Source organism: Haliotis rufescens, unplaced genomic scaffold (assembly GCF_023055435.1).
Source record: "Haliotis rufescens isolate VD_foot unplaced genomic scaffold, xgHalRufe1.0.p SCAF_41, whole genome shotgun sequence".
Lineage (NCBI taxonomy): Eukaryota > Metazoa > Mollusca > Gastropoda > Lepetellida > Haliotidae > Haliotis > Haliotis rufescens.
The window spans coordinates 842,423-869,199 of record NW_025964124.1 but is presented as its reverse complement, the minus strand read 5'-3'; the positions used below and the strand labels follow the sequence as shown (position 1 = coordinate 869,199).

Sequence of the window (26,777 nt, the reverse complement as noted above, 5' to 3'; positions counted from 1 at the left end):
CGAGGCATAATGAAGAATGTTTCTGTCACTGTCTTCCACTTATGTCAGATTCGCCCCCTTCTTCACAAGTAAATCAAATGCTTCCTTTTGATTTACTGCTGCAATCATAAGTGGAGTCTTCCCATCCTCTGTTCTTGAATTGATGTCATCTACAATATTCTGTGAAAGAATATACTTCACTATTTCCACGTTTAATCCATAACAGGCCAGATGAAGAATGTTCTCCTGATGTGCAGTAACGCTTCTTAGATCAGCACCTTTACTTACTGGCAAGTCAAACACCTCTCCAAGTCCCTGTAGTGCTGCCAGCATAACAGGTGTCGTTCCGTCATTACTTTCACTGTTAATGTCCACAGTTGTGTTTGTGATCAAATACTTCGTTATTTTAGTTTGTTTGCTTGTGCAGGCCACGGGAAGGACGTTTATATACTCATAATCCCTTTGTGTCAGATTAGCGCCTTCTCTCACAAGCAAATACAATATGTCTCTATGTTCCCAAGATATTGCCATCATTGCTGGTGTCCTGTCGTCATCGTCTTTGCTGTTGATGTCCAAACTGTTTTGAGAAGAATGTTGTCATCGTATTCACTCACATGAGTCATATCTGTCTACAATATTTTGTTTGAGGACATACTTTACTATATCCACATTTCCTCCTTCACACGCCATAAGAAGGATATTGTTGTTTTCTTCCTTCAGAGTCAGATTAGCTCCTTTCTTCACAAGTAAATCGAATATGTCTCTGCGACCCCTCTTTGCTGCTATCACTGCTGCTGCATTGCCATCCATGTCGTTGCTGCTCATTGCATCAATGTTCTCTTCGAGAGCATATTTCACGATCTCAATATTTTCCCCTTTACATGCCATGTGAAGGATTGTCTCATGATCAGCATGCATTATTGGCAGATCAGCGCCTTTTTGCACTAAGAAATTAAACACGCCTAGTTTCCCGTTAAGTGCTGCAAGCATGACAGGTGTCAGCCCGCAGTGTTTCCTGTTAATGTCCACATTGTTCTGTTTCAATACATATTCTACTATCTCAGTATTTCCTCCCCGAATGGCCAGATCCACAAAAGTAGATCCCTTATCATCAAATAGTGTTAGATCAGCACCTTTACTCACCAGCAAGTTAAATACGTCTCCATGTCCACTAAACACTGCTAACATGCCTGCCGTCGACCCGTCCCGTCTTCTACTGTTGATGTCTGTCACGTTCTGTTCGAAGACATACTTCACTATTGGAACATTTCCCCCTTCACATGCCACATGAAGGATGCTCATCTCAACTCTACTCATGATTGACATACTGGTTCCTTGCCCCACAAGAAAGTCAAGCACTTGTCTATGAGCACTCAGTGCTGCAAGCATCAGTGGTGTCATTCCGTTCTGTCCTCTTGTGTTGATGTCTGCATGACCCTCAGATAATAAGTATTTGACTTGGCACATGTCTCCATTCTTGCAGGCATCGAGGAGATCAGTGTACTTTGGTATTGTGTGTGATTCTGTGTTACTGAAAGAAGACATCAATATTTATCATACAAACCTGGCTTCCACAGTAGATATCGCTTGGGATCGGATTGATGACCCAGTCTATGTAGTCGTTTTGGAATAGATACCACTGGTGACCAATCATCACCAAGGGGCTCGTGAAGATCCGGGGTAGAGTAGGTCTTCAGCAACCCATGCTTGCTGTAAAAGGAGACTATGCTTGTCGTAAAAGACGAATAACAAGATCGGGTGGTCAGGCTCGGTGACTCGGTTGATGCATGTCATCGGTCCTAATTGCGTGGATCGATGCTCATGTTGTCAATCTCTGGATTGTCTTGTCCAGGCTCGATTATTTACAGACCGCCGTCAATAGCTGGAATATTGCTGAGTGCAGCATTAAACATCAAACCAAACCAAACCAAATCATTACCAAGGACCCCGGTAACAGTATCAGTTTGAGACGTTTGGACATAATAGCCCAAATAGTCAAGAGAGTATCAAATGAAATTGCACAAACTTATAATAGTGTAGAAAAATGGATTCAGAGAGTTTATTTTATGATTTCATTTGTACAACAGTTTCTGTGAGCATGACTGACAGAGATTTCTTATGATTATGAAAATGGTTTTATTCAGTATATTTATGAACAAAACCACATGTCAACTTCACTCTACTCCGCTAAAGGATAGCAGAGGGAGGCCTAAGTAATAAATATAAAATTATTTGACACTTATTTCGTAGTTCATGATGTCAGAAGGATGTGGCAAATGTAATGGCACAGAAATGAATGCACGACCTATAATAAGTATACAGGTGCTGTAGAACATAGACTATATATACAAATACATTCTACAATACTGTTGTTATCCCATGTTGGTGTGTCAAGGACTAGTTATATTAAGGTTACTATGTAATGGGGATGTATGTCAGTGACATTTCTGTTGCTAAGCTCTAAATGTCAGCCTAGTTCTGTAATAATCTTCTTCAGAGATTAAACAGCAGGGACGTAAGCTAGGCCCAGATGAATTCCTTTACCTTTGTGATCCTCGGGTTGTGTTACCCAGGCCCCAAGTGGTGGAACATCCTGTTCAAATGTCACTTCACTCGATGCTGAAACCAAATTTCATATGGGATCAGGATGCGTTACTTTTCGTTTACTATATCAAAATATCACTTTGACATCGACTCAAAATACAACTTAGAATCAAGAACTAGAAACCCAATGGATACTTTGATTTATGATTTTGGTCCAATAACCGAGCTGTTGGTTGCAAATAATCCTCATTTTGTGCCTGTTCCTAATCAGGATCCTGTGGCATTTCCTCTTGTTTGAGGGGGCACGGGTGGCCCAGTCGTCTAAGGCGCCGCGATTCGCTGTGCAGAGTTGCGTCCCTTGGGCATGCCAGAAACCTATGATTGTGGGTTCGAATCCCGGTTCGCCCCGATTATGTTTCTAGGTTTGTCAGCACCATACCCGTTCTCGTGGGTTTCACCGAAGTGGTAAACGTCTGAGACCTGCATCACTTCGGGATTTCCTCCCACATTAAGCTGACACGCCGTGATCTGACTGGAATACTGTTAAAAGCGGCGTTAAACCCAACTCACTCACTCACTCACTCACTCACTCCTCTTGTTTGACATACTCTTACTTGGCTCATATTTGGTTTCTATTAGTCAAAATAGTAACACTTCAAGCTGGTTTATTAAATTGTGTACCTTAGATGTCCCGTTACTTATACATCTGAAATCATCCAAATGACAATTATTCTACTGTTATGTTTCTGATAACTCAAACACAAACATTATTTGGGAAATTAGTTAATTGAAACAACTCTTGCAAACTCCATGTTCTCGTTACTCATAATAATCCTGTGTAAAGCAGCGAGGGTAGAATGTACACTGGAAAGTCTGGTACCGAAATAACCATACAAGATCAATGAATATTTAATAAATTATATTAAACACACAGGATTGAGTTTCCAATCATTAAAAGGCAACACAATAGGTCATATGTGGTAGCAGCAGAACATAATACGCATGTTTGCTGGTGTATTTGTGCTTGTAATTTATGTGTGAGTATATATGTGTATCTATTCTAATATAATGTATATATAATGTATGTATTCATAATGTATATGTATACATATAGTAATAATTAAATAAGTGGAGTAAGATTGAACACACTTTTAATTGGCTAGCGCTTTCAACTCGTACCAGGTATAAGTCACATCAAGCCATAATTGAATAATGGACATGAAGTTGTAACATATAGTTACGTGACGTCTTTAGGAGAACTTTGACGTCACAATACCAAAGTGACAATGGACAAATAATTTAAGCCTTTACATTTAACTTAGACGCGTATTCATGAATAAAATGTTGTTCTTTTTGAAATAATGTAGGTTCATGATCACAATTTATCTTATAAACCGGGAAAACTAAAACGTTGCCGCTTCCACATGTGTCTAAATGTTCACTTAGTGGACTTGTGCGGTTGTGTGGCTTCTTTATTTGTGAACGGTGAAGATTCATTCTTCATTTTTATTTAAGTTCTGTCTTTCCGATATACTTTTCATTGCATCCACTACAAACAATCAAATAAATAACATTTCTAGTATCACAAGTCATATTTTGTAAGGGATATTACGTTTTGTATGATACGGTGACATGATCCAAAATTCAAATATTGGTGCGTATCCGTATCTTTATAAAATATATCAGTTTGTACAAGTCTCCCAGATATTAAATTTATTCTTACATCGAGAAAGGTTACACTGGATTCGCTTTTTCCAAAGTGAAATTAAGTGACTCATCAAGTGAATTAAGAATTTCATGAATGGATGTTAGTTGACCTTCACTGGTTTTTAATATGATAAAACAGTTGTCTAAAAACCTTTTCCATGAATGTTTATTTTTTTCTTTCATAGATTCAACATGTGTATCTCTCACCTTATCATAAAACATATTCTCTAAAAATCCCCAAACGAGGGTTGCATAAGTAGGGGCTACCTTTGTATCCATGGCTTCTCCTTTCTTTTGTGATCCATCAAAATAAAACATGTTATTGGTAATAACCAAGTTCAATGCATCAATGATAAAATCATCCAAAATCTATCTGGTATTTCATGGCAGTATTCTTTCAGCAAGTATCTGATAGCTTCCAATCTGAGCTCAGTTTCAATATTACTGTACAAACTAACAACATCAAAACTATCTGACATAGATCCTTCCGGTACCCCAGTAGGTAATTTACATAAAAAATCATTGTCATCTCTGAGAACACTTTTTACATGTTTACATAAGGGCTTAAGAATTATATTGATGATATTGCTAAGACGCTGAGTACAGCTCTCGGTCCTCCCACATTATATCTACATAGTAAATCCTCTGGATTTTCAAAAGTATTCACAATTTTGATAATTAATTTCATTTTGAATACATTTACATTTATGTAGTTAGAGTAGGCCTTAAAAAATAGAATTGTCTAGAATTTCGTCATCATAACAATGTCTTAACCTCATTCTGGGCAGATTTTTCTTCTCTTTTACTAGAATTGCTATAATATTGATCATCATTTAAAATGGACATTATCTTCCTTTGATAAAATTATTTATTCATAATAACAATAGCACCACCTTTATCGTCCTCTTTAATAATGATGTCTGTATTAAGTTTAAGAATAGTAAGGCCTTTCAATTCACATTCAGACAGGTATTGTTTTGTATGTTTAATATGAATAGAAGCACTTCAATTCTATCACAATATATACATATATATATACCGAACCTGAGTCACATATATTACAAGCACGAATATAATTTACTGATTTCTTTGACTTGATATCCCAAATAAACAATATGATGATATATTGGTCATGGTAAAATAAAGGAAACAGTTTTATACGTTGACAAACTGAATGCTGATATCTCATATCCCAGCCAACTTTTAATGACTTAATGAGATGTGAGACGTGTTCATAATTCTAAAGGCCAAATTAAATGTATTCTGCGGACATCCTAAAGTGTTGTGTGTTGATTTTCCTTCCTAAGTTCTGTGTTGCGCACTAGGAAGTGTGCAAAAAAGACTGAAATACTAATATAACTACTTATTCAAAATCGATTTGTTAAAAGAAATGTCAAGAACAAGGAGGCTGATTATTTTACATTTCAACAATTACCTTTGACACAGACAGTTTTCCACTTCGGGTCTTCAGACATTTCATACCCTTGCAAATTTCCAATGCACAGGGGCCGTCTCGGTCCTGTACACATGAGTGAATGTTGTCATAACAGGGTAATGGCATCTCGTTTCAGTTCCTTTTTTTAAAAGACCATTTTTGTCTATCGCTTTATGTAAAAGCCAAATATATGTATACAAGAAACGCCAAATGGATACAGTCGGTATTAAGAGTCAAAATCGTCGACTTAGTGCCAAAGAATTTGTAATGTCATGTGGACACAGTACATTGCCATGGTTACCGTTAAAGAAAAGCTGTGACCAAATAATGTGCAGGTTCGCCAAAACAATATGTGCACGTGCAACAACAGTAGAAAAGCGTTGTCACGTGTATTATTCCGACTGAAGAACCACGACCACGTGAAGCGCAGAGGGATAACGCCATCGCCCTCTTGGAAGCAGCGTAATCCAGTTTAGCGATGAGACCAGACTTATCTTCCGGCGGCAGGTGAATGATGTCTTGTTTATAGGTGTCGTCATGAACACTGTGTGGTCGTCTACGTACATCAGGCTGACGGATGATGTGTCAGCCTCATGATCTTCAGGAAAGCAGAAATGCACAACACAAAATTGACCAGACACTGAGCCACATGTTGTTTCCCTTATCGCCAATGCCAAAGTTGTATACCAGGACAACAACGCTTAGCTTTACACAGCATCATTAACGGATACCTCTCGACAGAACACCAACATTGATGTCCTACGTAAATCCTCCCGTTCGACGGATTTAAATCCAATAGCACATTTAAGTTGGACACGTTGGAAAGACCCATGCGATAGCGACAAACACAACCACAGACACTGCTGTAGCTGCTTCTATCATTGCAGAACAAGGGGGGTAATCCGTGCTATAATTGGTTCGATGGGCAGGACACGTCAGACACATGCCAACTCACAGGGAGGAAACACTAGCTGTCGACTGGAGATGTCCTTCAGTTGCATGATATTTAGGAAGCTAACTCTAACCCAGAAAACCATTCTCAACCAGACATAACTAGCACCCGTAGGATCAAATCTACCAGAAACGGCAAAACCTCCCCTACCCCCATCTTAATCATAAATTTAAAAACACCAGCTAAACACCTAGAAGCCTCCCTTTTGGCGCACACACAAACCTAGAAGTAAATCCATACATCAAACAAGTAAACCAATGCTCCAACTGCTTACAATATCACCACATTGCCAACTAATGCAAATTCCAAAAACATCAATGCCCAGGCACGTGCTCACCCTGGTGCATACATTGTAAATCTATGAAACACTCATCACTCTCCAACCAATGCCCACATAGACATTCGCTCACACAACAGGCCAACAAACCCATCAACATAGACACGGCCAAAGTCCACGTTAGAAAACATACGCCGCATACATCCAAACCTGTGCTCCCCACACCACAGCCAAACAACACCCAACTCACACACACTACAACACTCCCAGACTCTGCCTGGGGCATAGACACGCAAAACGCAACCACTGCTACCTCCACACACCTTTCCACACATTATCACACACATCCACACCCGCATGCAAAACCACCGCAAGACGACGACCATACCACAACCCAGCACCTATCACACCGCAGCCTCCAGGGCAACAACATCTAGACACCAGCAAACACAATCCGAAAACCCAGGCAATAAGAAATTACAACAACATCTAACATACAACCACAACCACCAACCGAAACACAACAACCACGCACTCAAACAACTCCTATGGAGAGTGATACAACTAAATCAAACCTAGACACAGAGGACGAATACTCAACCACGGAGGAAATTAATGGAGCTACCTTTTCAGCCCTCCAAACAACTAAATTCTTTCAACGTTAAACCCCTCAACTCACAAACTCTAAATACTTAAATGATCTTACTATCCTCCAAGCTTTAATGCACAAGCAACAGTCTGCAAACGCTAGTGTTAAATCCTTTCACTCAGTAGCACATAAGCTAAAACTAACAACACTTCCATTCGAATTCTTCAATATCCATCTAAAAGAAGTATCCAAATAAACCAAACCTAAAACAAAAACTAAACCTACAACCACTTATTCCGTAATAATGGAAGGTCTCAATATTTTTCAGTGGAATGCCAAAGGGCTAGCCTCCCACGGCCATGAACTACAAACTAAATTTAAACCAAACAAAGGCCCACATGTAGTATGCATACAGGAAAACAAATTCTCCACTAAATCTAAATTCACCCTTAACAACTATAACTCAACCAAACCAAAACTAACCCAGGTACAGCCGGTGGCGGCCTTATCATATACATCAAGGAAGATATTAACTATCAAGAGCTTAAAATTAACACACCTAATTTCGAAGCTAATGGTATACAGATAACAAATAACAAAAAAAAAATAACCACCATCAATATATACCACTGGGCAACCAAACAAGTCAAACATGAAGATCTAGACATCTTCATTCAAACAAGAAACAAATCCACAATATTCCTAGGGGACTTCAGTGCACACCACCGAACCTGGGGAGTAGCAGATAAACTAGATCAACCCGGAAGAATAATCTAACAATGGATAGAACAAAACGACCCAGTACCACTAAACGACAACCAACCCACCAGATACGATAAAATACACCAAACTATGTTGGTTATTGACCTAACCAAATATACACCCGACCTAACCAAATGTACACCCGACCTAGCCCAAAGCATACAATCGGAAGTCCATCCAGAGCCACTAGGCAGCGACCATTACCCCATTAACATAACAGAAGGAGACATAAACATCCAAAAAACAACCCAAATCCAGGAACCTAAATTTCAATACCACAAGGCAGATTGGAATAAATTCAAGGAAATCTGTAACGAAGCAAACCTAGAATACCTAGAAAACAACGACCCCGAACTTTTTCTGCAAAAATCTAACTGATTACATAATTACTGTTGCTAAAAACTCTATCCCATTTAAAACAATTAAAACAGGCAAACCATGTGTACCATTGTGGAACGACGAAATAGAAACAACTTGGAAAAAACGAAAACCTGCATTCAATAAGGCCAAACGTGTCTATAAATATCCAAAAACAGCTCATGAATTAAACCACATAGTACAAAACTTAGTCCAAATAGCCAAAACCGAAAACTGGAAAAAAATCTGTTAGGAAATTAACCACCTAACAGGCGCCAGAATAGTCTGGCGCAAAATACACGCCATTAGGGGCATAAAACGCCCCCCAAAAAACTCCCAACATAAACAACTCAACAAACCCCTCTCAAAAGGCAAACAACCTAGACAACCACTTTTCGGCCGTAAGTAGTACTAGCAACGTCAGCCCCAAATACCAGGATCAGAACCTAAATTCACCAAATTGCCAAAAGACGATAACTTAGACATAAACAACGGAGGAACTATTATACGTAACACATTACAGGAAAAAGGGTACAGACACAGACCTCGACCTTACTTCACATCAGATAATCAAACAACTGCCCCAGAAACTCCTCAAAACATTATTAAAACCTTACAACCTAATCTTCCAAAACGGCCAGGTCCGAACATCATGGAAACAAGCTCTGGTCATCCAAAACTGCCAGCTCAAAAAAATACTTTAAAAAACCTAACTAAACCTAAGAGACTCCACCCCTAAACAATAGACAGGGGCATAATTGAATTACAAACAGGACACACCAAACTAAAAAGTCACCTTAAAACAATAAAATTCCACGCTACAGGTAGATGCCCACACTGCACTCAACAAGAAACCACAGAACATGTACTCATTCACTGCCCACACTACAAAACACACAGAACAACATTCCAAAACTCACTAAACTCAAACCCTGAAATAACTTTAGGGACAAATTTAAACCAACAATACAACACGTCCAACTTTAAAGCCCTAGGCAAATACCTAATTAAAACAGACTTAATCAAAGGAATATAAACTCTCCAAAATAAGCATATAATTTAATAGGAAAAACTCCCAACAACACGCATATATCCCTTAGGCTCTCCACCCCCTGGCATACATTCCAAATCTCCAAATTTCAAAATTCCTATATAATCAATCCCTGTACATAACTATTTTCCAGCAAGATACATTTCATTGGTCCCCGGAAACATGTTACATTGTAAAATGACTTGATAAGTAGAATAGCAGTCAGTGTGGTTGGAAATTGACTAAGCCGTCACTACTCAATTAAGTAATTAACAGTGCTAATACCCACCCGACACTTATTGCCCTGTTGATTCCTAATCCACATGAGTTGACATTGAGTTCATCTTGCTAATGAGCTGTTGTGACCATAGCGAGATAATAAACATCAAAGGTGGGGCAGGCTTTGATCATGTGTTCTGTTGTCACTTGTTTGAGGTTTATTTAGGATTAGCTACATCTCTTGATGCTACCAAGGCCGCCCTTGGTAGATTATCAGACAGTTTGTCAGGACACAACCTGATGTCTCAACTGTACATATTGGATTCTCCCTTGCAGCCAACTATGTGTCAGACAAGGACTTTGACCACTCTGTGCAGATGCATAGCAATGGATAAAGAACCTAGGGTATGATTCAATAATGGCACGCAAGTCAAAGTTAGGTTTCATTGTATTTTGAAAAGAAAAAGATAGATCCAATACTGTTTAACTTTATAACATTCAGATGAGTATTCGAGCAGGAAATATAAAATTAATTGACAATTACCCTTGAAAAGACCCAAATCCATAACTTCTTTAATTATGATTACACTTGCCAGACCAATATATATGGCACTTTTTCCTGATATTGTTATTCTTCATTAAGTTAATTATCAAAAATGATAGGATAAATGATGAAATATGATAATGATTTTACACATGAATATAGCCAGTAGCCGAATTAAGGTCAGAACAAACAGGGAGGGTCACCCAAAAATATGATAGTCTCAAGGGGATGTTTTACAAAGTACCATAGCTGTAATTTGATTGGCTGCCTTTGATCACGTGCTCAAATTAGACCAGTCACGAACTTTGAAGCAGATTTCGGCAAGAAAGCGTCATTAGAAACCAATTTTTATCCAATGAATTCACATGTTATAACAACGAAAAAACTCCAGACGATGTTACGAGCGTGTAGATGAAGGAATAAGCTCTCTCGGGATGTGTCATATGCCAGTCTTCGACGAACGTGTTATTCATATGAAGCCTCGAAAACGGGGGTATTTCTGCTTGTTTCTGAGCGGACGCTTCCTTAACGTTATCAACGTGTTCGCTTACATGTTTTGTTTACAACGAACTAAGTTATGTTGTAATTTAAGCATTATTTAAATTATGTGATAAACCTAAATTTCATATTTATAAACCATAGGATCAGACCTTTCAAATGGTGTATTACATGTAGTAGCAAATATAATTTACAAGCAGTAAACACTTCTGGTTGACCGGTGTTGAAAGAGCTAAGATATTCTTCTTCCTTGACATTCTTCTGAGATTTGACTCATTTGTATTTTTAGAAAATGGTATTGAAACGTCTGTTTCTGTTTTTGCTAGTTTTTTGTAAACACCCCTGGTTACTGTACCAATGCAGAGTCATAAAATCAAAAAATCTAAAAATCTAAAATAATTCTTTGTTTTGCTTCATAAGCATCACGAAATATAAATTTAATCAGCCATAACATAAGGGCTGAACATACATCAAATATACTAATGCCCTGAATGTTTACTTTCAATTAATACAGCTCACTGAACAAAGTTTTTAGTTCCATGTCAGTAGGAAAATGACATTGATATTTTTATGTACCGATATTCTATTATCTGTTTTCTGTGGATGCCATTAGTCTTATGCGCCTATTTGGGGCAATTATATTCTGTTTAGAACTTCAATGAAACTCGTCTGTCTAAATGTAACAAGTACTGATACCGTTCCAAAATAATCTTTTAATCTCATCAGTAACAAAGGCCCAAGTGAGCGCAAAGCCCATGACTTTAATTTATCTGTCAGAGTGAGCATGGTTTGATGCCACTTTTGGCAATATTCCAACAATATAATGATGGGTGACACCAAGTAATGGGCCTCCCACATTGTACCAATGTGGCGAATCGAACGCTTCAACCACAAGGCTAGAACAAACTGGGAATATGAACAGGATATTTAAGGATATCATCATACCAGGACTGATAGTTGTCCATTTAATACGCTTAAAATTTAAAAAGACAGATATTTTCTCCAAAAGTACATGCTGAGAGATATCAGCTTTAAGAGCATATTTACAGCTGAAATAGCAAAGAATACAAAGAATAGATACTACAGCTATCTGATATGCCCTGGCTAACGTTATTTACTAGAAACAATTCATGAAGAACATTTGCATCCTGATACCTCAAGCATTTTTTCAATTTTCTTGGTAAGTTTCAAATATTTCTTTTATGTGTTTAACAATTAATTGAACAAAACCTCCGGATTGAGATATCCAGTGAGGTATCCTCTGCCAGATACCCGGATTCCAGAAGGCATGCTTTCCGCTGAGGTGTCCAATGCTGGATACCACGGATCTGGTATCAGGCAAGGTATCTCAAGGTATCCGGATACCCGGATGTGTTTTGGTAAGTATCCAGAGGTATCTTGAAGGGATCCGGAAAATGGATACTGCTTTTTTTTACTGTGCGGTGTAGGGAAAATGAAGGTCAAAGCACTATCAGATTCAAACTTTAATCTATGTAAAGTAGTGGAATCATATAAAATGTTACTGCCTCACAGACTGGTGTGCTTGTGTGGTAAAAAGCCCACAGGAAAAGAGAATATGCGTTGACCTTACAAAGCTCCAATCAGATGTAAAATGGGAGAATGTATCTCTACACTCAGTCAACTACGTGGAGCCAAAATAGTTACTGAATAGGATGTGAATCAGGGCTTCACCACACACCGCTGTCATTTTTTCTACATACCTGCTTCGTTACACAAACTGTCTATTGTTTTAATTGCCTCCCTGTTGGTATCTCCTCAGCTCAAGGATATTTACGAATATGAGGATGGATGATGAATATTATGACATCCATTTTAATGGTCAATAAGATGTCAGCCATGAACGACATGTCAATAAGGTCATGCACAGATTGATTGATGATTAATTGATACCCAATCTCAAACATGTAAGTTCTCATAAATAATAGATTATTTTCAGGAACATATCATCGATAATTCTGTAACCTGCTGATCCTGCGAAAGATACCCAGCATGGGCGAGCTGAAGAATGTGTCTGACATTGGATATTTCTCAGGTTTGGTTCAGCATCAAGCAAAATGTATGCCCAAAGATGCTACCAAAAGGGTACTGTGTTCATTGAAACATTTCCGACTTATTTCCCCGTATCGTTAAATGTCATTGTTTGCATATTTCAAATATTATTAAAACACACAGGACTTATTTGGAGGCATAATACACGTTGGCAGCAAGGCAAAGTCAGGCATTCACCTGAACTAACATGGGAACATATGGTGCAAGTAATAAAAAGAAATTGCATCTGACATCATTTTGGTCACTGGTGCATCGGATTTGGAAATGCCACCACAATGTCATGTCCCCCATACAACTCCAAAGGCTTCAACGAGGCCTTACATATTGTAACCCTGATCAAATAACTTTTGAAAAAGAATCGTATGAGGCTCCACTGATAATATCGTAGAAAGATCATGCTCGGTTGTACATCAATATCTTCAGTCTTTCCTAAACACATACCATGAAATAGACATAATCATACAATAGCCTTCTCATGGAAAGGCTTTGGTCGCTCTTATTTAGTGATAATGAGTTAACTTCTCGAAAGCAACCTGTTCGAACCTTATTCCTAGTTTGCACAGCCAGAGAGAACACTGTTCAAGTTCACTTGACTACTTACATTTGCTTTGTGTTTTGGTATCAAAGTGAATCTTCTTGTTCAGCTTCACCGTCAGCAGATAACAGACCAGGTTGCCAATATCGTAGCCAATGCTCATGCATGAGCTTCTGGTAGTGCATTCGTGACTGCACATCTGGAGTCCTAACATATCAAACCTTCCTAACACCACATTTCCAATTTTCCGGTCCTTTAAATCAGAAGGAGTCATTGGTCGAACAGTGCCTAACAAGCCCCACAACAGACACAGCCATACAAGAAACATGATCTTTGTCGACCACCCTTAACAAATTAACAAGTTTTTAAAAAAGAAGACGAGTAGAATGATAGAGGCGATGTCAATTGAAACATAATGCTATCATCAACATATAATGCAGATGTTATCTTGAAGAAAAGTAAATACATTCTAAAAAAGCAGCAATTGTACTTATCTATTTTGCATGAAAGGTTACAAACCGTATCTTCTCTGAATAAGTAAAAGCAAAAAACATATCTAGACTTATTTTTGGCACCTATCACATAAAGCGATGCAGCCATTTGTTTCTGTGTTTATCACTTCTACCATAAAGAAGATAAGACTGGCACACAGTTTCTAAATACAGCACAGAACGGGGGTGTTTCCTCCTACAGCACAGGCACAATCTGGAACAACGGAAGTTTGGAGATGATACTCCCTGTTCACAGATTTGTTTCACTGTAGAACATTGGATACCTTTATCCTGTGATATCTACAACCATACACGTTATATACACATGTCAAAGTTTAAGTTGTCGTTGTTATACACAGCACCGTCCTCGTCCTATAATGAGTGAAGTAACTACTCGCGACTTCAAGTTAACAGCAACCGAAACCCTGCATTACACATGCGTATTTTAGTGACCATTATATCATAGACTGCCAGCACTGTCTAATTCATCATTTTATTGTTCACATCAACCTACTATTCTTTTAAATGGCTGAAGTGCATAGTGGCCTCAACGGTGAACTTGACTAACTTATTGACGCCTTGTTTCCTTCCCACAATCTAACAGCCAAATGCTACTTTGATTACTGGCAATGCAACAAATCTGTTAATCACTGGAGGCATAATACAGGGATCATTTCGATCATAACACCTGGAACTTGAGGGAATCATGTCTTAACAAGGTCTTAATTAATTCGTCCCTTCTTATACCTTATTGAAAATCTCACGTGAAACGAAATCAGGGATGCAATATGCTGTGGTGTGCTTGAAATGTAAACAGGACATCTGCTTCTGTTTCCTGTATGTGTAGACGGATTCTTCACCGTTATTATTTGACCTTTGAGTCATATATGTGCTGAATGTTGACTACGAGTATTGTTGACTTTATTTCAAACTTCTTTCAATGGTATATCAAGCAGTGCATGGAACTGCTCCCACATAACTTAAAAATCACACAAGGCAGTATTTCCCTGCATGAATGCTTTGGCAAAATCAACAGTTCAGGCTGTGGCTTCTGAAATCAAAGTTAAAGGCCCCAGATCGTAAAGCGTTGCTGTCGCTTCTTTGTGGAACCCACTCACTCTCACACTGAAACCAGGACCAACACTTCACACCCCGAAGTCTGGGTGTAAAACACACATCTTCCAGCACTATTCCCATTTAATCTGCAGATCTGGTTGATCAGCACTTTCAGAGTAAACTGAATTTGATAGTCTTGCAATTTGTGTGCACTTTGAGCATGCCCGCGTGGTGTGGACAAATAGCGCAAAATACATGGCCTGCTTATCATTTTTTTTGATAAAGCTCACCTAAGACTAAATTAAGTTTGGAACAAGAACAAACCATCAATAAAAAAATAAATCTATTAAATCAATGTGTTTTGAATATGTAATTATCAATAAAACATAATGTGGAAAGTAAGCCTTTGGGACAACTATCACACACAGATCTATCTATGTATCCTTAGAACATTTTATTCTAACATAACATTTAACTCTTTTATCTGCAAAATTGTCTGACTAATGGCCACTAATGGGTTTGGCAATATGGTTACCCCCGTAAGTTAACTAACAATTACATTTCTGAATGCCACAGTCTGAAAATATTTGAGCTTAACAGCTTCAGAAATTTTAAAGAAACAAGTGACACATTCAAGCAGTGAGTGAGTGAGTATGGTTTTAAGCCGCTTTTCCTCACCCTAGCAAAAGTTCACACACAATAAACACAATATAATACAAGGCATAAACTAGAGCCCAGCTGAGACACTTAGATACAATACAATGACACCTACATACATACAATACCCACATGTTAACTTCGTGTGAGTTCATTGGAGTATGGAACTTGCTAGCGTGAGGGCCAAACTGTATGAATGTCGGAACTTGCGGAAGTGACATGTATGCTCAACTTGCTTTACAGGAACATCTGTTATCGTTTGTTTTCAAGCAACATATTTAAATAATATCATCATTGGGAAAGTGAGTGAGTGAGTGAAATAGTGAGTGAGTATTTTTTTTACGCCGAGTTTAGCAATATTCCAGCAAAATCAGGCAGGGGACCCCAGAAATGGGCTTCAAACATTGTACCCATGTGGGGGATCGAACTGGATCTTTGCCATGACAAGCGAACACTTTTACCACTAGGCTATCCAACTTCCGGGTGAATGATATTACTTGAAGTTTGGGAACATACTGTACATCTGAAAAACCATGCCTCTTGCTGCATTAATAAACAAGAGTCATCAGAGTGAGTGAGTGAGTTGGGTTTAACACCGCTTTTAACAGTGTGGCAGAGTAATATTTTGTACAAACAAGTTAGGTTTTAATTCTATTTTAGCTATAGTTTTATACACATTCTATTTCATATTTGAATTAAGTACATAGTTTATTTACTATGTCTTACTTTTGCCATATAATTGTATTTCAACTTAAACATTAATATCATAGCTTATCTGTTTCATTCAGTCTATTATTTATCCAGCCTTGACTAACCATACCACTGCATGCTTTTCACCCACAGCACTTAGTATTCCACCCCGCGCATAGAGTACTCTATTGTTCTCTGTGGTCACTCACAGCTGACCACAGGTATACCTTTGTTTGCTTGTGATCTGAGGCAGTTGCCAGATTACACTTGACGTATGTACTTCATAGTCATTTTGTATATATTTTGAATGATCTTGTCTTGTATTCATGGATCCAATGGATGTGATTATTTCATGGATTTGAAGGTTAATCGTAGTATATTTCTTGTGTGATACTTTATATGTATTCGTGTATTTCTAATTCTTAAAGTTAGAAATAAGTTGTGCTTGGTTTATTGCTAATCAGGTTGTGTATTGAATCCACAGTTCAGTGTATTCTGGTTACGATTATTTTATATGATAAAGTATTAAAAAAGCAGTTTTTTTAATTGATGAATAGCTAATTTATCCTAGGTTATTATCATCTTAACTTGAACATTAACTAAATAAAACTAAACCCTTAATAAACTATAGTAATTCTATACCTTATATCACATTAAGGTAATTGTGTTAATTGTGTATAAGAATGTATGCATATGTGTGAAAGTGCATTATTTAAGTAATTTGAACAATCCTTATTTTAAATACCTATTTTACTTATGTGTTGTGTATAATTATAGTGTAAATAGTATCTGCATTAGTTTATACTTTGTCAATGCAGATGTAACTGGTACAATCTTGGAAGCCTTGGTGACACGGCACAGGTTTCACCAATCTGGTATGTATTGTTTATGTGTTTCTCATGAGTGTGTAATTATCATGTAGTATTGTACTTGTCTAGTGTTATGACAGTAGACATGGTTTATGTTGAGTGCGGCGTAAAACAACAAACCAAACCAAACCAAACCAAATCTGATGACATAATATATTTACATAAATCATAATAGGATGTGTACATAATCTTGAAGTTTCCACAGTTTGAGTATGTCAAGCCCAAGAAATAACAAACAATAAACAAGTGTTCAAAGATTGTTGTTGCATGGAAAAGTAAGTGACAGTCAGACACAACTGATCACTTACGTTTGTTTCTGGTGTTTCATATAGGTGTCAAGTCTCATTGGTCAGCTGCGATAGCACACTTGACAGCTTTTTTCACAGTCCACAGTTCACAGTTCTTGAAATAAATCCATTGAGTTATATAACAATGAGCAATCAATCAACGTATTATCAGCTAATCATTTGTTGTTTTAACATAGGCACTTCATGCCCATATATGGGTGTTCCTTCTGATTTAGTAAACTTACACATGGAAAACACTTAGTTTTAACAAATTCACTTTGCAAAATAACATTAATTAATAAATCAACATTGGTTATACAGTCATCTTTTGACGTTTTTGTTAGCTAAAACCATCAAGGGGAATTTCCATACAACAACATCTTATGAGCCACCACCATTCTTTTTGTGGTTTGGTTTAGGTTGAAGAAGTTTATTAAGATGCCCCCTTTGTACTATCAGCATCTTCATAGATCACAGGTAACAAATCAGTGTTCAGAAATGCGTATTAATAACGACTACGAGGCAGTGTTAGACAGCCTGGAAGAAGCCAGCAACTAGTGCCCCTTTAATGATTAGTGTTTGCAATTTTTTTTTCTTTGAATGAATTTAAGAAAGAAAGGAATGTAAGAAAATCCCAATTTGAACAAAATTAGAGTTTTATAGGCCCACAATATATCCCTGCGTGGAGACAAGGGTCCAAATTGGCCTATTGGCCTACCGATAACATGTCTAAAAATAACATGCAAAAATATAGTCTGTCAACATGGTCCATGAAAATAACATGAAATATTTAACTGCTTTAAATATGTTGAATTAAATGATAAATATTCACATTTTTAACTCACATCATGATAACTAGGGCTGGGATGGGCAACTCGGGCGGGTCATGAGTAGGACCCTGGTACCCACAGTACTAGATCTACTCGGACCTCTGTTTAGTCACGTGATATTTTGTTTAATGACAATAACAACCAATCTCGATGGTTACACTTCAAGGCGCTACGTGCTCGCATTGCAGACAATGCACACATTTCTTCTGATTTTTATATGTTTGAGTAAGTATTGAAGCTTCTGTCAACTTCAGTGTATGCATGGTCAGATTGTTTAATGCGTGTATCTTAGACATTTTTGCCAGGGCTCTGGTAAAACAATTCCCAAATGGAAATTTTGCACCAAACTCTTGAGACCTACAGCTGGTACCTCGGTTCCTATACTCGGAAAAGGAGCTGGCTAAGGTAGTCAATTCTTTTTGTTTTTAGTGCTGCTTTGAACAAAACTGTGCAGACATGTGCATGTATTAAATGGCTGCTGAATGCTTAGTTATTAAAATAAAATAAAACATTGCACAAGAAGTCTATGGGAAAACATCTCTTTGTGTGTAACCTATATCATGTTAAATCCAGCCCTGATTGTGAACAGTTTATACTTGCAAACCCCTTTCATTTTCTGACATTGCACCTATCTGTTCTGATATAATGTATGTTCCATTTTCACACTTTGGCTTTGGTAATGTCACAACAAGACATTTGCGAAGATTTCCTTTTGAAATATTGAGGTAGTCTCATAGATAAGGAAAAAGGCAAAGAAAAGTCCAGAATGAAGGAAGGGTGCTCCATGTTCTATTTCACATTTAAAGAAAAGAAAACATGATATTTGCTGATTTTGGGCATTTATATTTGTCTTAAAAGGAAGTGGTAGGTGACGTTTACAGAACACAACTTGAGAACTGTTGAAGACTTTCATCCAAACCAAGTATATGTATTAACCAAGGGCTGAAATGGTGCCATTTATGAATTTTTCAAAATTTGATTTTTTCCCTGTTTCCATGTAAATAAGTTAGACTCAGCTGAAACACTGGTTGATTTCAGTTGGGAACAGGTCTAAAAAACTATTCAACATTTTTTCATCCAAACCTGGTCCATGTATTAATAAAGGGCTGAAGTTGTTTTTAAGGAATTTCAATAGTGTTAAAAGCTGCGTAAAACCCAACTCACTTACTCACTCACTTTTGATAGATGGATCTGTGTGTGATAGTTGTCCCAAAGGCTTACTTTCCACATTATGCTTTATTGGTAATTACATATTCAAAACAGAATGGTTTAATAAATTTCTTTTTTTCATTGATGGTTTGTTCTTGTTCCTAACTCTATATAGTTTTAAGCGAGCTTGCTTAAAGTGCACACAAATTGCAAGACTATCAAATGCAGTTTACTCTGAAAGTGCTTATCAACCAGATCTGCAGAGTCAATTGGAATAGTGATAGAAGATGTGTGTTTTACAAAAAGACTTCGGGGAGTGAAGTGTTGGTCCTGGTTTCATTTTGAGAGTGAGTGAGTTCAACAAAGAAGGGCAAAAGGTTAACTTTAATTTCAGAACCAGCAGCCTTAATTGTTGATTTTGCCAAAGCATTCTTGCAGGGAAATACTGCCTTGTGTGATATTTAAGATACGAGGGAGCAGTTCCATGCACTGCTTGATATGCCATTGAAAGAAGTTTGAAATAAAGTCAACAATACCCATAGTAAAAATTTAGCACATCCGCCTTTCGGGCCACCTAAAATGATGGATTTGTGTTTGCAGAAATTTATGGAAATATTACATATTATAATACCAAGTGCAGACTGCTAATTCTAACCGTTTGATGTGGCCAGCCTGGCTGCATATTTTTGTGTCATTTAAATACCGCCAAAGTTTGTTTGTTTGTTTGTTTGTTCGTTGTTTAACGCCGCACTCAGGAATACTCCAGCTATATGACGGCGGTCTGTAAATAATCGAGTCTGGACCAGACAATCCAGTGATTGACAACATGAGCATCACTCCAATCAATTGGAATGCGATGACATGCATCAACCAAGTCAGCGAGTCTGACCACCTAATCCCGTTGGTCATTTTACCCACACTTGAACTATGAATGGTTATACTATGATGTTGCACATCAGTTGTATGTCTCACAGTCCCTGAACCACATTATTTCCCCTTCTGCCCAGGCCTTTCTGTAATGCAAAAGCCCTAAATGAAGCGAGTGTTGATTTTTCTCAGGTTCTGGAATCTCCCATTTCACTAGGTCTCCTTTTTCATTTAAATAGAGTGATTTGTTTCGATAACAAGTTAATATTTCCAGTGACTAAGCATTCGTCTAGCACATAAGCCGATTTCTGAGTTTCAAGAAGTAACAATAGATCTTCTTTGAAGGATTTAAGATATTGCTAACATCTTGAAACACATAAACAACCATAGGGTGACATTAAATGAGCAACCAGCAACCATTTTATATTAATAATAATGTGTGTGTGTGTGTGTGTGTGTGTGTGTGTGTGTGCGCGTGTGTGTGCTACGACAAAAAGTTCGTTAGTCTAGCGGTACTGGAACATTGCAAAATGTTCTTTTGATATATACTAACTTCCTGACCACCACTTTCCTGATGACTAATCACTGTCCAAAAACAATACACAACAACCACAATCAGTGTGATTGGTAAACATCCCTTTATATTGGGCATTGGCAGCCAAGACCAGTATGATCAACAGGTGTAGTCCATATCAACTGGTACACCAACCTACCATCGACACTGACAGATGAACAAATGACGGATGTGTGCCTGGAGAGTCTGATTGGTCGATCGTGTTGTTTAGATAAAGACGAAAACAAGGACAGTCTGCTCCTCTGGGGTCGCTTTGCATATGAAATGGAATTTCTGCTCAGATTGGCAACGTCAAAGGAAGGGTAATTTGGCAAATATGTTTAACTTTAGCTTCAGGTATATGGATTATCAGATATCGTTCAAGAACGGTCAAATAGCCAAGTCCTATCCAACGAATTGCCCATCTTAACAAGGCCTTAGAAGCAAGTAAAACCAGTCAAGCTCCGGTGCAGAATAGGTCTTTAGCAATCCATGCTTGTCGTAAAAGCCGACTGTGGTTGTCGTAAGAGGTGACTAATGGGATCGGGTGTACAAGTTCATTGAATTTGTTGATGCATGTCATCGAATCCCAATTGATTGGCAAAACGTTCTCCACAAGGCTGTCGAGTATTATTCCAGCAGCTCCAGCCTTTGTTATCTGCATTTCACAACTTCTGAGGTAAAATAGAGCATGATATAAAACAAAATCATGCTAACCTTTGCTCAAGCGTTGTTTGGTCAAGATTGCAACATTCAAGGCATCAACAAAGCTTTAAAAGTACTTTATGGGAGACACATGGAGGACATTTCCAAATTTGACAAACACGATGTCCTATGCAATGCCCTGTTTACAATTGTACAATACACGGTGGCATGTTATTATGACTATTTGATAGCAATTAACAAATACATGCTTATGATCAAGTCAAATAATTTGCGTATTAGAAGAGCTTTCTTATTCTTATGGACATTTTTTATTGACTCTTATGGTGTTTATTATAACGAACATCATTTAGAAAGATGAACTCGTATAACAGTGCATCAATCTGCATATATTTGGTATGATGTTTCTTCAATATTGTAGTAAAAGTTCATTCACTGCACAGCTACCACTTTCATCCTTATTGTCCAGAATTACCTTTTCTTTGTCGGCAGTAGCTATAGTGACATGTGAAAGGATATATTTCACAATATTTATATTTCTGGATTTACAGGCAAAATATAGGATGGTGTTGCCATCTGTATCAACGAAAGACAGATTTGCTCCTTTCGTCACAAGGAAGTGAAATACGTTTCTCTTCCCCTTCAAGGCCGCCTTCATTACTGCCGTCCTTCCATTCTTTTCTCTGCTGTTAATGTCTACAATATTCTGTGCGAGAATATACACAACTATATCCACATTTCCACCCTCCGAGGCATAATGAAGAATGTTGTTGTCATTGTTATCCACTAAAATCAGATTTGCTCCCTTCTTCACAAGTAAATCAAATGCTTCTTTATTTTGAATTAATGCTGCATTCATTAGTGGAGTCTTCCCATGCCATGCTCTTGAATTGATGTCATCCACAATATTCTGTGTGAGAATATACTTCACTATCTCCACGTTTAATCCATCACAGGCCTGATGAAGAATGTTCTCCTGTCTTGCAGTTACGCTTGTCAGATCAGCACCTTTACTTACCAGCAAGTGAAACACCTCTTCAAGTCCCTGGAGTGCTGCCAGCATCACAGGTGTCCTGCTGCCCTTTCTTCCACCGTCGATGTCCACAGTTGTTTTTGTGATCAAATACGTCGCTATTTCAGTTTGTTTGCTAGTGCAGGCCAGATGAAGGACGTTGACATAATCCTCATTCTCTTGTGTCAGATCCGCGCCTTCTCTCACAAGGAAATAAAATAAGTCTCTATGTCCCTTATATGCTGCTATCATTGCTGGTGTCAATCCGTCTCCGTCTTTGCTGTTGATGTCTACAGTGGTTCGGTGGAGGACATACTTCACTATATCCACATTTCCGCCATAACACGCCAAATGAAGGATGTTTTCATCTTTTTCACTCTCATAAGTCATATCTGCTCCTTCACTGGTAAGTAAGTCAAACACTTCTTTATGTCCCCCCTTCGCTGCCACCATTGCTGGTGTCCATGCTTCTTCGTTTTCGCTATCGATGTCTACAATATTTTGTTTGAGGACATACTTTACTATATCAGCATTTCCTCCTTCACACGCCATAAGAAGGATATTGTTGTTTTTTTCCTTCATAATCAGATTAGCTCCTTTCTTCACAAGTAAATCGAATATGTCTCTGCGACCCGTCTTTGCTGCTATCACTGCTGCTGCATTGCCATCCATGCCGTTGCTGCTCATTGCATTAATATTCTGTTCGAGAGCATATTTCACGATCTCAATATTTCCCCCTTTACATGCCATGTGAAGGATTGTCTCATGATCAGCATGCATTATTGACAGGTCAGCGCCTTTTTGCACTAATAAATTAAACACGTCTAGTTTCCCGTTAACTGCTGCAAGCATGACAGGTGTCAGCCCGCAGTGTTTCCTGTTTATGTCCACACTGTTATGTTTCAATACATATTCTACTATCTCAGTATGTCCTCCCCGAATGGCCAGATCCACAAAAGTAGATCCCTTATCATCAAATAGTGTTAGATCAGCACCTTTACTCACAAGCAAGTTAAATGCGTCTTCATGTCCCCTCAACACTGCTAACATGGCTGCCGTCGACCCGTCCCGTCTTCTACTGTTGATGTCTGTCACGTTCTGTTCGAGGACATACTTCACTACTCGAACATTTCCCCCTTCACATGCCACATGAAGGATGCTCATCTCAGCTCTACTCATGATTGACATACTGGCTCCTTGCCCCACGAGAAAGTCAAACACTTGTCTGTGAGCATTCTGTGCTGCAAGCATCAGTGGTGTCATTCCGTTCTGTCCTCTTGTGTTGATGTCTGCATGACCCTCAGATAATAAGTATTTGACTCGGCACATGTCTTCATTCTTGCAGGCATCGAGGAGATGAGTGTTTGACTGACTTTGGTATTGTGTGTGATTCTGTGTTACTGAAAGAAGACATCAATATTTATCATGCAAAACTGGCTTCCACAGTAGATTGGGTGAGATCTACATTGAAATTGCATTAGAATGCTTTGTAGATCATTGTGACGTCATTGTTACAAATGACATCACAAATGAAGCTGTAAGCAGTACTTTTAACACTTAAGCCACTGCTTATTACCATCTACAAACTAAAGAAGTTGGACGAATGATGTCGGATGATAAATACGCATAGGAGTTTTTCCTCTTTTATCACCTCGTGATTGATATATTTGATATCAAAAGACACTCGGGTGATATTCTCTATTAGTCATCAGAAACATATATTGAAGATTCTGTATTAATCTTCATCTTATTTTGTTTAGTATGTGTAAAGTTACACACATATATCAATGTGTGTTCTGTTCAGTGCTAGTTTTCAATTACAATGGAATTTCAGTAGCATATAATGCAACCCATTTCGTAATGTAGGGATTGATATTATGAGCAAGGACCGACACAGTCAGTGAAAGATAACACAATTTCTACAAGTCATCGGATTGATGACCCAGTCTATGTAGTCGTTTTGGAATAGATACCACTGGTGACCAATCATCACCAAGGGGCCCGTGAAGATTCGGGGTAGAGTAGGTCTTCAACAACCCATGCTTGCTGTAAAAGGAGACTATGCTTGTCGTAAAAGACGACTAACAAGATCGGGTGGTCAGGCTCGGTGACTCGGTTGATGCATGTCATCGGTCCTAATTGCGTGGATCGATGCTCATGTTGTCAATCTCTGGATTGTCTTGTCCAGGCTCGATTATTTACAGACCGCCGTCAATAGCTGGAATATTGCTGAGTGCAGCGTTAAACAACAAATCAAACCAAACTAAATCATTACCAAGGACCCGGTAACAGTATCAGTTTGAGACGTTTGGGCATAATAGCCCAACTAGTCAAGAGAGTATCAAATGAAATTGCACAAACTTATAATAGTGTAGAAAAATGGATTCAGAGAGTTTATTTTATGATTTCATTTGTACAACAGTTTCTGTGAGCATGACTGACAGAGATTTTTTATGATTATGAAAATGGTTTTGTTCAGTATATTTATGTCAACTTCACTCTACTCCGCTAAAGGATAGCAAAGGGAGGCCTAAGTAATAAGTAGAAAATTATTTGAAACTTATTTCGTAGTTCATGCAGTCAGAAGGATGTGGCAAATGTAATGGCACAGAAATGAATGCACGACCTATAATAAGTATACAGGTGCTGTAGAACGTAGACTACATATACAAATACATTCTACATTACTGTTGTTATCCCATGTTGGTGTGTCATGGACTATTTATATTAAGGTTAATATGTAATGGGGATGTATGTCAGTGACATTTCTGTTGCTAAGCTCTAAAGGCCAGCCTAGTTCTGTAATAATCATCTACAGAGACTAAACAGCAGGGACGTAAGCTAGGCCCAGATGAATGCCTTTACCTTCGTGATCCTCGGGTTGGGTTACCCAGGCCCCAAGTGGTGGAACATCCTGTTCACATGTCACTTCACTCGATGCTGAAACCAAATGTCATATGGGATCAGGATGCGTTACTTTTGTCAACGGGTCAAATATCACTTTGACATCGCCTCAAAATACAACTTAGAATCAAGAACTAGAAACCCAATGGATACTTTGATTTATGATTTTGGTCCAATAACCGAGCTGTTGGTTGCAAATAATCCTCATTTTGTGCCTGTTCCTAACCAGGATCCTGTGGCATATCCTCTTGTTTGAGGGGGCACGGGTGGCCCAGTCGTCTAAGGCGCCGCGATTCGCTGTGCAGAGTTGCGTCCCTTGGGCATGCCAGAAACCTATGATTGTGGGTTCGAATCCCGGTTCGCCCTGATTATGTTTCTAGGTTTGTCAGCACCATACCCGTGCTCGTGGGTTTCGCCGAAGTGGTAAACGTCTGAGACCTGCATCACTTCGGGATTTCCTCCCACATTAAGCTGACACGCCGTGACTGGAATACTGTTAAAAGCAGTGTTAAACCCAACTCACTCACTCACTCACTCACTCCTCTTGTTTGACATACTCTTACTTGGCTCATATTTGGTTTCTATTGGTCAAAATAGTAACACTTCAAGCTGGTTTATGAAATTGTGTACCTTAGATGTCCCGTTCCTTATACATCTGAAATCATCCAAATGACAATTATTCTACTGTTATGTTTCTGATTACTCAAACACAAACATTATTTTGGAAATTAGTTTATTGAAACATCTCATGCAAACTCCATGTTCTCGTTACTCATAATAATCCTGTGTAAAGCAGCGAGGGTAGAATGTACACTGGAAAGTCTGGTACCGAAATAACCATACAAGATCAATGAATAGTTAATAAATTATATTAAACACACAGGATTGAGTTCCCAATCATTAAAAGGCAACACAATAGGTCATATGTGGTAGCAGCAGAACATAATACGCATGTTTGCTGGTGTATTTGTGCTTGTAATTTATGTGTGAGTATATATGTGTATCTATTCTAATATAATGTATATATAATGTATGTATTCATAATGTATATGTATATATATATATATATAATATTTAAATAAGTGGAGTAAGATTGAACACACTTTTAATTGGCTAGCGCTTTCAACTCGTACCAGGTATGAGTCACATCAAGCCATAATTGAATAATGGACATGGAGTTGTAACATATAGTTACGTGACGTCTTTAGGAGAACTTTGATGTCACAATACCAAAGTGACAATGAACAAATA

The 26,777-nt window shown here is 38.2% G+C and overlaps 1 protein-coding gene across 1 annotated transcript; it reads right to left on the bottom strand.

Moving 5' to 3' along the window:
- Nucleotides 1-39: 39 nt before the first annotated feature.
- LOC124121107 (ankyrin repeat domain-containing protein 17-like) lies at nt 40-23,951 on the bottom strand. Its single transcript, XM_048382738.1, has 4 exons — nt 22,160-23,951; nt 2,524-2,598; nt 594-1,406; nt 40-302 (listed from the first exon to the last, which is right to left on the bottom strand). Exons 1-4 carry the CDS (start codon nt 23,949-23,951, stop codon nt 40-42), a joined length of 2,943 nt encoding a protein of 980 aa, XP_048238695.1.
- Between the last annotated feature and the right edge of the window lie 2,826 nt (nt 23,952-26,777).